Source organism: Urocampus carinirostris, chromosome 9 (assembly GCF_059441175.1).
Source record: "Urocampus carinirostris isolate Australia breed hairy pipefish chromosome 9, RoL_Ucar_1.0, whole genome shotgun sequence".
Lineage (NCBI taxonomy): Eukaryota > Metazoa > Chordata > Actinopteri > Syngnathiformes > Syngnathidae > Urocampus > Urocampus carinirostris.
The window spans coordinates 41,096,022-41,109,333 of NC_142357.1; the positions used below are offsets into that span (position 1 = coordinate 41,096,022).

The 13,312-nt window shown below is 41.9% G+C and overlaps 1 protein-coding gene across 2 annotated transcripts in view; it reads right to left on the reverse strand.

Annotated features, from left to right (window-relative positions):
• Window positions 1-585: 585 nt before the first annotated feature.
• The window catches only part of LOC148360312 (bifunctional heparan sulfate N-deacetylase/N-sulfotransferase 1-like), a 127,198-nt gene continuing 114,471 nt past the window's right edge, over window positions 586-13,312 (reverse strand). The window contains exons 12-17 of one of the 2 annotated variants that reach the window (XR_015851308.1): window positions 10,170-10,344; window positions 9,893-10,063; window positions 7,218-7,327; window positions 6,954-7,056; window positions 2,506-6,124; window positions 586-2,317 (exon numbers count right to left, since the gene is read on the reverse strand). Coding sequence is in view for 1 of the 2 variants with exons in the window: in XM_088343892.1 (XP_088200018.1) it covers window positions 6,005-6,124; window positions 6,954-7,056; window positions 7,218-7,327; window positions 9,893-10,063; window positions 10,170-10,344 (679 nt within the window). In the remaining variant the exon portion in view is untranslated. Of the gene's footprint in view, window positions 6,125-6,953; window positions 7,057-7,217; window positions 7,328-9,892; window positions 10,064-10,169; window positions 10,345-13,312 lie in introns of both variants that reach the window. The other variant, XM_088343892.1, reaches the window with a different exon arrangement.

The window sequence follows — 13,312 nt, forward strand, 5'->3', positions numbered from 1 at the left end:
TACTGTGGCTTCCAACTTAGTATACTTCATGTTGGTAAAACTCGTAGTATTTCTCTCAATTTGAGACAGAACTGCAGTGTTCCCTTTCAAAAGAGACCCAAAACCTTCCAGTTTCTCCAAACGGTTCAACAACAGCATTCAATTGACTTAAACTTAGGTAAACGGCGCCCTCTTCTGGGGTTGCCGTCTATAAATCCCTGAAAGAACAAAGTAAAAACGCAGTGTCTTGCGATGACACATCGCGATATCGTTAAGATTTCGGTTCATCGTGCAGCCCTACGTTGTTTACAGACCGGCAATAATCGGATTGGAAATGGGATAATAGATTTCCGGAGCAGCCCGAGTGGATTTTTTCCATGCCTTCAGACAAAAAACCCCTTATACATGGCGAGTATTCCTATCCTAGATAGATAGATAGATGTCGAGAGAGAGAGAGAGAGAGAAAGAGATGTCGAGACAGAGAGAGAAATGTCGAGAGAGAGAGAAATGTCGAGAGAGAGAGAGAGCTAGATGTCGAGAGAGAGAGAGCTAGATGTCGAGAGAGATAGGTGTCGAAAGAGAGGGAGAGAGATGTTGAGAGAGAGAGAGAGAGAGATGTCAAGAGAGAGAGAGAGATGTCAAGAGAGAGGGAGAGAGAGATGTCGAGAGAGAGAGATGTCGTGAGAGAGAGAGAGAGATGTCTAGATAGATAGATGTCAAGAGAGAGACAGAGATAGATTTAGATGTCAAGAGAGAGAGAGAGAGAGAGAGAAATAGATAGATTTCGAGAGAGAGAGATAGATAGATGTCGAGAGAGATAGATCGATGTCGAGAGACAAATCATCTGATAGGAAATGGGATAATAGATTTCTGGAGTAGCCCGAGTGGATTTTTCCCTGCCTCCAGACAAATAACCCCGTATACATGGCGAGTATCATAGTATTACTGTAGTGGTATTTTTTGTAGTATCTCAATAGAAGTTTGAAGTACTTCCAAATCAGTATTTTGTAGGAATGGTGTATTATTCCTATAGTAGTATTTTTGTAGTATTGCTATCGTGTTTTTTTCTTTTCAGAATGAAAGCAAAAAAAATATATTAGGCACTAAATCTAGTATTAGTTTTGTAGTCATTTTGTAGTATTTCTGTAATAGCATTTTTGTTGTAAACACACAGAGGGGCGTTGAAGACATCTTAGTAGTACTTTGTTAGAAAGAAAACAAAAGAAAGAGAAAGAGAGAGAAAGAAAAATAAAAAAGAGAAAAAGTGGAAAAGAAAAAAAAAAGGAGAAAGAGAAAGAGAAAAAGAGAAAGAGGAGAAAAAGACGAAATAGAAAAAAAGAGAAAGAGAAAAGGAGAAAGGGAGAAAAAAGAGAGAAAGAGAAAAAAAAAGAGAGAGAAATTGAGATCATTACATCTGGACCATTTTCGTTTAGCAGGCCGAAAGAAAAAGCCGTAGTTTGCCCACCCTTGGTATAGACACTTGAGTACTAAGAGAAATGAAAGTACTAACTTAAACTATTGCAATCGGAATACTCGTAGTCGAATTTAGACCCTGCCGTTGATATTCCTTCTCCAATTGGATTATTGCCTGCATGTAAACATCCCTTACTATGAGTCTTCAACAGAGCAGCTAGTCTGTGCTATCCAGTTTTTTGTATATCCAAGTACCGTTAAATATTGTGCTTTCCGCTTCGGCCAAATCGGTGGTCAAGTGGCGGCGGGCGGAGGTTTGACGTCCTCCGCGGAATCCGAGGTTTGTGTATATCGTAGGGCTGCACGATTAGAACAGGAAAACACCTCATGGCGATTTTTCAGACCGGTATTGTGATTTCCATGCGATTCTTTTGTGGTAGTTTGGTTTTATGGTGAGTACTCAACCCTTGGATGCATGACCTACTAAGTACATACACTCTTCCGTGAGGGGATCATTTCTTCCTCATGCCATGAGGCTCTTTAACTCCACCCGGGGGAGTGAAAGCCCACATGAAACCCCACCCCTACATTTGCATATTACACTATTTTTATGATAGGGTATATTTTTCCGTAGCACTATTTAAATACTACATAGGAAAACGTTATATTGCGTATTTTTGTATTCTATTTCTTTTATTTTATTATTCAAAAAAAGGATACTGCTGGAAGTGGGAATTTCCCTACGGGGATGAATTAAGTATCTATCCATCTAACTAAACATCTATCTAGGCATCTATCTAGACATCTATCCAGACATCTATCCATCTGTCTATCTAGACACCTAGACATCTATCTATCTAGATATCTAGACATCTATCTAGACATCTATCTAGACATCTATCCAGACATCTGTCTATCTAGACATCTGTCTATCTAGACATCTGTCTATCTAGACACCTAGACATCTATTTAGACATCTAGACATCTATCTAGACATATATCTAGACATCTATCTATCTAAACATCTATCTAGACATCTATCTAGACAGCTATCTATCTAGACATCGTTCAAGACATCTTGACATCTATCTAGACATCTGTCTATCTAGACACCTAGACATCTATTTAGACATCTAGACATCTATCTATCTAGACATCTATCTAGACATATATCTAGACATCTATCTATCTAAACATCTATCTAGACATCTATCCATCTATCTAGACATCTGTCTATTTAGACATCTGTCCATCTAGATATCTATTCAGACATCTAGACATCTATTTAGACATCTGGACATCTTGACATCTAAACATCCATCTATCTAGACATCTAGGCATCTAGACAGCTTGACATCTAGACATCTGGATATCTAGACATCCATCTATCTAGACATCTATGGAGACATCTATCTATCTATCATGAGTGGGGTCGAAAACGAGAGGGGGAAAACATAAAAATACTAAAAGCATTGTGTCATAAACATGTTTTAGGAGGAATACTGGAATATGTCTGTCTTACATATTTAATTTTCAAACAAGGTTCCCGCAGATCATTGAAAAGTCTTAAAAGTCTAAAAAGAAGGCCTTCATTGGCATTAAAATGTCTTGAATCCAGTTTTCGAAAATCTTGAAAAGATTTCTAAATCGGGATTCCTGCGGATCCTTGAAAAGTCTTAAAAGGCATTCATGTCATTATTCTACAAATAAGGCCTTCATTGGCATCAAAATGTCTTAAATCCAATTTTTGAAAGTCTTAAAAATGTGAAACCCATAAGCTTGATATTTACTTGAACCAAAAAGATTTAATAAAAGTCGTTTTTCATGCTCTATGAATGTAGCATAAGATTTCCAGAGTGCCAGTTTTGACCAAGTATCCATAAAGTACTGCAAACATCCTTTTTATTTCTTGTTTTTCGTGTCGAAAACTTTGGAGAGTTGTGATTAAAATATATATTTATACATTAAACCTTTTCTTAAAGTTTCCTTTAAATTTACTTGGTGTTTTTGATTTTGGTTGTTCCAATCGTTTTTTTTGCCGAATGGGTCTTAGATTTGATTTCAAAAGGCATTAAAAAGTCTTAAATCCAATTTTTGAACGCCTTAAAAATGTGAAAGCCATGCGATTTGCTTGAACTAAAAAGATTTAATAAAAGTATTTTTCATGCTCTATGGATGTAGCCGAAGAGTTCTTTAGAATTAGCCGTTATCTGCCCGTTTCCTTCTTATTTCTTGTTTTTCAAATTGAAAACTTTGAAAAGATGTGATTAAAATATATATTAAAACATTAAACCTTTTCCTAAAGTTTCCTGTAATTCACATGGTGTTTTTGATTTCGGTTGATCCAATCGTATTTTTTGTTGAATCGGTCTTAAATTTGATTTCAAAAGTCTTAAATTGAACTTCCCCTTAAGCTGTAGGAACCCTGTCAGAAGTCTTAGCAACATTGATCAATTGTCTTTTTTAAGAATTCACCAATTGACTTTGGTAGCAATATCCCGTAACCGCCATTATGGTATTTTGAAAACAGTAATGTAGTTTCAGTCGGGTCATTCAGAGTAGGCGCATGTCTTAGGTCTACCCTCAGTACACATAGTAACTTCAGACAGTAGTTTTACTTCATGCCCAGAAAGTCTACATTTCATGAGAAATGGCTGTCCAACAAACGTTTTTGCCGTGGCTAAAAGCTGAGTGGACCTGGTCTTGGATTTAATTTCAAAAGGCATTAAAAAAGTCTTGAATTCATCTCGTCTTAAGGTGTAGGAACCCCTGATTAAAGATTTTGAAGAACCCATGGGGCCATTTTAGATCCCACCTATGCATCCAAGGGTTAATACTAGTTCCAGGACCTTCACACTGTTGAGAAGCTATGTATGATGTCACTGGTCCTTTCGGAGTCTCCGATTGGCCACTTTCAAAAAGGCCTAGACGTACCGTTAGAAACATTCGGAAAATACTCATGTTTAGTTTTTCAGATTTTCATCAAATTGGACCTGGTACCGGGTAAGGCTTCATGCTATTGTCCTAGCTCTTTTCCGGCCAAGATGCACGGGCGAAACGCAACAGGTGATTGCGAAAATTAAATTCAGGGGAGAATAAAAATGGTGTGTTCCAACTTAGATGACTGTATTTTCACGATCATAAGATGCGCAGTAGACCAGTTCGGTGGGCTAAGGGTAGGGGGCCCGCCCTGAGCCTGGGAGGTCACAGGTTCGAGTCTTGGCCGAGTCGTGGACTTATATTTTTGGAGGAAATCTGATGTTTTTGGGAGCTTGTTCACATTTCCAATTAAATGCCACTTGTATGTCTCCTGTGTGACCACCACCATCTCCCGCTTATACGGCAATACGACCATTGTTTGCGGAAGTACTCGTGGATGCTAAGGCCGTAGTGTATAAAGCTATTATTCTCGTCTTGGTGCTTTCGTTTCATGAAACGGGGTCATTTTTCCAACCGGACATAATAAAAAGAATGAATTGTCAACGCTTGGGCTAACATGTCTGGACTGTTGTTCGAGCTTCCGCAAAAGACTGCATCCTTTCTGAGGAGCCGCACAGCACAGTGAGTCTGATAGTGAAAAGAGTGAACCTTTTAATGGAGATTTAGCAAAGGTGTTGTGGTCAAAAACAGAGAATTTTGATGGTTTCCTTTTAGACGGATTACCGGTAAAAAAATATGTTTTGCACCAGCTCTTTTTAAAAAAAATGTTTTATCCGTGTGTTTTACTTAGTAATCAATACTTAAATAAACCAGAACGAAAATCAGCTTGGTTCCATTGTATTTTGAAATATGCTTTTCTGGGGTTGTTGGATTGCGGCCGCAACAGAGGACACCCGCCCCCTGTCGTGGGGTGCGCCCTGTGTAATAATAAATATAGACTGCGCCTTTGCCCTATGCTCGTGAAAATACGGTACCAAACAGTCAATATTCGGTTACTTTGGGTATGTCTTGGATTTGGATTTGAGGTGAATTTAACAGGATTGTTAAGGGGCTAAACTGAAGTAAACAGCGCCCTCTTCTGGGGAGCTTCGTTAAGGGTTGCTGTTTTTAAATCCTTGGGGAAAAAAAACGCAGTGTCTTGCTATGTCATACGGCAATATTGATTAGATTTGAGTTAATCGTGCAGCCCTAGTACATTCTCTCTACGGAACAATGTCCGAGTAAAACAAAACATTTGAAAAAAAAAAGAAAAGAAAAACCCCAAATGGTATTTGTCCATGGATATTATCTCCTTTCCAGGACTCTAGCAAGGCCTATCCAAAATAAAAGGCTACAACATGCAGCCCCATGTCCGAAATTCCTAATTTTTCAGTACAGTAAATGTCTTTTTGTCCCTCAACCAGAAGCTCCTCGGCTCGGTTGGACTGAAAAGTCGAAACTGCTCTTTTCGGAGAACTTTCGACGGCGGAGGAAAAAATATCAGTTCATCCTCTTCGTCTCGCCGAAGGTTGCGATTCCGCCGGACCGAAAACGTCTCCTCGCTGGCCTATTAGCGTCCTTCGTTTTGAGGAAGAACCCAGAACGCAGAAGTGAGTGTTCTTCTGGTCTTTTGGTTCCATTCTCCCTGGCGCCGATTCTGTGGTGACCCTACGGTACCGCTTATCTCTCCCTGCTACCTGGTGTGCACCAGCTCTTCTCGGAGCCAGCTGGGCAAAGGCTGTCCCATCCTGTACAGCAGCTTGGACAGCTCAATGTTGTGGTCCCGGTAGTAGTCCCTGAGGAACGCCAAAGACTGGAAGGAGGAGAAAGAAGGTCAGTTGAGTCGCCTTAATCAGGGGTGGGTAACTATCTTGAGTCGCGGGCCACACTGGGTTTAAAAATGTGGCCAAGGTACTGATCCTGGAGACCTATACATTTTATACATTTGACTATAAAGGATTTTATACGATTGAATACAAGTTACATTAATTAAGTGCAAGGAAGATTTTCACCGAGTAGGGTTAAGTTCAAGAGCAGTGAAAGTTCAGGGCACCCTGGTCTGGTAGGAAATATTGTTTACAGGAACGGCGGGAACGGGACATGAGGCTGATAAGATAATCAGCGCATCCAGACGCGGAGGGGCCCTGATGACGGAGGACGGCGGGCAATGTTTTGAGAAACGCTCTGCTGTTTTGAGTTTTCCAGACATCGAGGCAAGGGGGTGGACCGCACGTGGGGGCTTCCCTGGCACGCCCATGGGAGGAGCCAGGACACCATCTTGCGGAAAGACGTGGGCCGGGAGAAGAAAGGCTGGAGGACTTCAGAGGAGGCTTGACAGAGACACTAATTCGGCCATATTCGATGGAGTTTACTTAGTTAAATTGTTAAAGAAATTAAATCTGGCCCCCGTGTGAAAATGTCAGCTTTTCTTGTTCATCTTTTCCATCAAGAAACAAGCGCGCATTGTTGGGTGATGGAGTAAGATAACTAATTTGACCAATTTGGTAAACGACCCCTATCACATTTTGTTTTGATTGGCGAATTAATATTCATCTGCAGGTTCTTTTTCTTTACAATCGTTTTTAAATAGTTTGCGAAACATCGTAACGAAGATACGGTTAATTGGGTTAAAGCGGTCTCACCTCAGGGTCCATATCAGGATACCTGCGCCCTTTACTTTTCCCCAGGCACTTTGTCTTCCCCCCCTCCAACAGTTGGCACCAGAAACCCTTCTTGGGGTCAAACCTGGGCACAGCAAAACCACGTGACAGGTTACATATTCAAACATCTAGGAAGAATGGATTTTGACCAGGCGTTTTGAAATATTTGCAGAGCAAAGAGACACAGTACAAACTATCGCGACACAGAATGGATTCTAAGTCTTCCTGCAACAGGTGCATACTCACGCTAGGATCTTGTGGTAGTTGATGGTGTTGGTTAAGCCTAAAAACTTCTGGATTTTATCCATTACAGAGGCCGGCTCGGTTTTCAGCATCTGTCCATCCAAGACCAGCAGCTGGGGAAGATGACACAGGACATTTTCTTTTCTTTACAAAGTGCAATGCGGAGTTCCCTAAAGCATCATGATTAATCCGTTCCATAACTCCCAGTATTAAAATGTATGGAAGGCTTAAACGTAATTGCTCAAGGTGTGTATTTCTAATCAGTTTGATGTTCCCTTTTGGCGTCTCTTAGTCTTCATGTCTTTGTTTGAAGGTGTTGGTATTATTCGATAGGGGGGGGGTGATCTTTTATCTTTTGTCTTGTGATCTCAATAAAACACAAAGGCAGGCTGGGGGAAAGCCAGAAGGAGCATGGCCAGCGAGACGGTCCTTCTCCAGCTTCAGTTGTGAAAAAATATCGAAACAAGTCTTTGCCTGAATTTCCTTCTACAGTTAGCCAATATTTTTAGCTCTCCCACACGTCAGTGGTCGTTTTAGACCCAACAGGAAGTAGGAACAATTTCCCTCCCGTGGGATATTTCTACCCTGCAAAGCACTGTGGGATTTGTAGTCTAGAGAGGGGTGATCCACACAAAGTCCAGCTTACTTGCCCCCCAAAAATAAATCTTCATTTGTACTGTAACCCATCATTACTTTATACTTAGCAGCCTCACTGATAGAGCATCGAAAAATATACAGCGATCCATTATTCCTGATTGCATATTGCAGCGAGCGGGGACCGTCAGAGCAAATTTTTTTGTCAGGCGTGGTGGCTTTTTTTTGCTGTTCTTGCATTACTGTATTTCCGCCTAAAATGAACAGCACTGGTGCGGCTGGAATCCACTATCCCCAATCTCATATTTCTGTAAGCACGGACAGTAAAAAGGCATTTTTGTTCCAGAAGCATTCCATTCTGGCCAGCTTGCAATGTAATGCACAGTTGTGACCGTGATTCATTATCCCTGATAGCATATTACTGCAAACGGGGATCTGCTCGAGGGCATTTATGTTGGGCCGTTTTTTTGTTTTGTTTTTTACCGTCACTTTATTTCAGTTTAAAAAGAACTGCACTGGTGCGGCTGCAAGCCATTATGCTCAATCCCATATAGCTGCAAGTGGGGATCAGTAGAAAGCACTTTTGTTGGGCCTGGCGGCTCATTGTTTCACTGTGCGATCCACTAAAAAGTGAACTGCACCGTGTGCATGCATTCCATTATCCCAATCCCATATTGCTGGGAACCATCGGAGCAAACTCAAGTAGGGCACAGTTGCTCTTTTTTTGCTGTTATTTCCAATCTATTATCCCCAAATCTATATTTCTGTGAGCGGGGACCAGCAGAGTGCACATTACCTGGGCCTGGCTTGTCATGTTTTGCTGTTATTTCCAATCTATTATCCCCAAATCCATATTTCTGTGAGCAGGGGAAAGCAGAGTGCACATTACCTGGGCCTGGCTGCTCATGTTTTGCTGTTATTTCCGCCTAAATGAACATCACTCACACGGTCGCGATCTATTATCCCAAAACCCATATTGCTGTGAGCGGGGACTGGTAGGAAGGCACTTTTTTCAGGAAGTCTGATATCCTGGGCTGGCATTAGCTCAGGAGGTAGAGCGCTTGTCTTGGGATCAAGAGATCGTAGGTTCGATTCCCAGATCCATCGTCGAAGTGTCCTTGGGCAAGACACTGAATCCCTAATGCCCCCAATAGGCAGGTCGGCGCCTTGGTGTGTGAGTGTGTGTGTAAATGGGAAAGTGTGAAGCACATTGTAAAGCGCTTTGGGAGGTCTTCAGTGACTTGAAAAGCGCTATAGAAATGCAGACCATTTACCATTTAGCATCTTGATTATCCTCAAAACGTTTGGAGGCTGACTCCCTATCGGTATGTGAGTGTGCATGTTAATGGGTAAGTGTGAAGCACATTGTAAAGCGCTTTGGGAGGTCTTCAGTGACTTGAAAAGTGCTATACAAATGCAGAACATTTACCATTTAGCATCTTGATTATCCTCAAAACGTTTGGAGGCTGACTCCCTTTCTGTATGTGAGTGTGTGTGAATGGATAAGTGTGAAGCACATTGTAAAGCGCTTTGGGAAGTCTTCATTGACTTGAAAAGCGCGATAGAAATGCATACCATTTACCATTCAGCATCTTGATTATCCTCAAAACGTTTGGAGGCTGATTCCCTATTGGTATGTGATTGTGTGTGTGAATGGGTAAGTGTGAAGCACATTGTAAAGCGCTTTGGGAGGTCTTCACTGACTTGAAAAGCGCTGTAGAAATGCAGACCATTTACCATTCTGGTGAACTAACAATGAAATGCATGTGGCCGCAATCTATTATCCCTGGTCGACTATTACTGACATCAGGGACTAGTGTAGCTCTATTTTATTTATTTCTGACCCTTGAAGGGTTTCAATGAAGACTAACTAAAATGAACAGCACTGTTTTGGCAGCAATCCATTATCTCCAGTTGACTGTTGACAACAGGGACTGAAAGAGCAAAGTGTTTTTTTTTCCATTCTTGGTTTGGTTTACTGGGGCTTGTAGAGTGACACCATAATACTGCAAAGTACTCGTTTATTCGTGTCACCTAGAAATGGCGATAACAGATCTAACTCTGTCGCGTGTAGCGATTCATACCTGGCTGGAGTGGTAGTAATTAAGCCAGCGCTCCAAATGCATGGCGTACCATCCCGGCAACAGACATCGATTCTGAAGAACCCTCAGCTTGGCCGGACTCTCCTGCCCGGCGGTGATGACATCATGGAAGGAGTATTTCAAGGCCACCGGATCATCGTGGGCTCTTTGGTGCTGCGGGGGGGCAGAGGTACCGTTTTGTCAACCCCCCCAATCGTCACGGCAGAACCCAAAAGGTTTGCGAGCTCTTACGAGGCCTGAATTTTGGAGGAGGACCCACCTGGTACCATGAGTAGGCTCTGTCGGCCGGGTTGATGAGGATGGTGACGATCTTGGCTTTGGGCAGGAGCGCCGCCGCCCTCTGAGCGGCTACTTCCGAGTCGAAGTAGTTGGCGCTCTTTTCGAAGTAGTAGTCGGAGCTGGCGTTGGAGGGCAGGGGGAAGTACTCCATGTACCTGAAACATACAAATACTCTCAGTTCATGGCAGTTTCTTTTGCATCTACGCGTATACCATATTTTCCGCACTATAGGGCGCACCGGGTTATAGGGCGCACCCCCAAAAAATAGTTTTTGGTCCTATATCTTCCATAGATAAGGCGCACCGGATTATAAGGCGCTACAATGGGAACGTGGACAAAACAGTCAGATGGTTCAGTCCAACTGATTACCCCCTTAACATTCCCAAAGCTTGCAAATACGCAAATAGGTGTCTCGGACATGTACTGAAACAGTTTCCGTACCATGTCACTCAAATGCGTCGTTCCAAATATCATTCGGAAGGTTAAAGTCTTGGGATTCAAGAAATGCCAACCATTCCTTAGTTTCTATTTTCTTTTTCGCACGCAACTTTACTGTGCATATGACAATAAACACACGGAATCGAGTTTAATTTACTCAAGATCGTTCTAAAACAAGATACCGGGAAAATATGAAGCCGCATAGCTCACCTAAGTTCTCACCTTCAATAATGATACGCAATCATGGTCTTCTTACAACCGTGAGTGTAGTCAATCCAGGAGAGTCAAATATTTACAGATACAGACTAATGAAACATGTCTCATTATGGCGTACTTTAGCAAGCTTGCTATTCACAGTCATCTTTTTCGGCCAATTGCAGGGTTTGTTTTGGCCATCTAGCCAATCCGAGGCTCCGAATAACTTCAGCCAATATCGATCGATGTAACAGATGATTGACACATCTTTTTCAGCCAATTGCAGGGTTTGTTTCGGCCCTCTAGCCAATCCGAGGCTCCGAATAACTTTAGCCAATAGCGATCGATTCAACTGATGATTGACACATTGGCTAGCCAATGAAACGCCGGTATATAAATCCCAGCATACACCGCGGAATACTCCATGTTCGGGGGAAAATCGAGTCGGCGGCTGTTGCGTAAGTTGCGAGACCTTGCGACTTAATATTGAGCCATACAGGTATATAAGGCGCACTGTATGATAAGGCGCATGGTCAGCTTTTGAAAAAAATTAAGACTTTTAGGTGCGCTTTATAGTGCGGAAAATACGGTATTCATTTTTTAAAAAGGAAAGTGTATTCAATAGATATTTATCGTGTTCGGCCCGCGACCAAAGTTGTGGTTTGAGTTCTGACCCTCTGTATGTTTTTTTGTGTGATTACCGTATTTTCCGCACTATAAGGCGCACCTAAAAGCCTTTATTTTTTTCAAAAGCTGACCATGCGCCTTATAATACGGTGAGCCTTATATATGGATCAATATTGAGTCGCAAAGTATGGCAACTAAGGCAAGCAGCCGCCGACTAGATTTTCCCCCGAAGGCGAAGTCGTCCGCAGTGTATGTTGGGATTTATATACCGGCGTTTCATTGGCTAACCAATGTGTCAATCATCATTTGAATCCATCACTATTGGCTAAAGTTATTCGGAGGTCAAGGGGGCGGATCCTTTTTATCATTTACAGGCTGGCATTGGCTGAAGCGGCAAAACAAAGCCTGCAATTGGCCGAAAAAGATGAATGTGAATAGCATGTTAGGTCGAACTACGGCGGGGGAGGAAACAGTATTTTACTATTCTGTACTGTATTTGTAAATATTTTACTCTCCTGGATTTACTACACTCACGGATATAAGAGGACCATGGTTGCACATTATTATTGAGCTACTCTGGCTATATATTTTCCCTGTATCTTGTTTCAGACTGAACGCGATGTTTCTGTGATGAGCGGTGCAGATAATGGATGGAATGGAGTGTCTATTTTTAAATTCAACTCAATTCCAAGTGTTTATTGTCATATGCACAGTAAAGTTGCGAGCGAAAAAGAAAATAGAAAGTAAGGAATGGTTGCCATTTCTTGAATCCCAAGACTTTAACCTTCCGAATTATATTTGAAACGACGCATTTGAGTGACATGGTACAGACACCGCATCCGTACGTGTCTACGACACGTATTTGCTTCTTTGCAAGCTTTGGGAATGTTAAGGGGGTAAGACGTTGGACTGAACCATCTGACTGTTTTGTCGACGTTCCCATTGTAGTGCCTTATAATCCGGTGCGTCTTATGTATGTCAAAAATAGGACCAAAACCTATTTTTTCGGGGTGCGCCCTATAACCTGGTGCGCCTTATAGTGCGGAAAATACGGTACTTGTCTTATTGTGTTTCAAGTGGTGAAAAATGGGGCAGGCAACTTTCTGGCTGGGCAGGCAACTTTTAAGAGTTGTCTGCCCCCTGGTGGCTGCTAACTATTAGTCACGAGTTTCAGACACTGGTCGTACGTATATGAGCAACGTTTATGGTCATTGTCGTGCAGAACTTCCACATCTTCATTGATTCTTGAACATTGTTCAGAAGTATCTGATGATGGAATCCATGGAACCTTCAACTTCAAGATTGCCAGTAGCTGCTCTGCCATGATGGAACCACCACCGTATCTTACTGCGTTTGTCTTGGAATGTTGTGTTCTTCTTCTAAAGTCCAAATTATTATAAAATGATAACCTTTATCTGCTTTGTTCCTTTATATCGTGTAAATTATAACCTTTATCTTCTTTGTTCCTTAATCTTCTTTAATCCTCTCTGTTGAATGTGAACCTGGAGTGCCACGTCCAATTTCGTTGTCACAATATGTTCAACCCATTTTGGAACAATGACAATAAATATTCTATTCTATATGCTGCCCCTGCTTCCCCCCCAAAAACCTCCACCTTCCTCTCCCTCTCTTTCCCAGATGGACTCCACAATTTGATTTTTCACGTGAGCAGAACTTCGACAACAGCAGGACATTCGACGTTAGGTCAGAATTCAGTTTTTTTTTCGATGTAAAAAAAAAAAAAAGATGAAACAATGTCAGGACGTGCGGATCGAATATCACGCTTTCATTCAATAGTTCACACTAAACAAAAGAACAGCTCAGGTTGCCTAGACAACCCCCAAGGAGGCCGAGAGTGTGCGT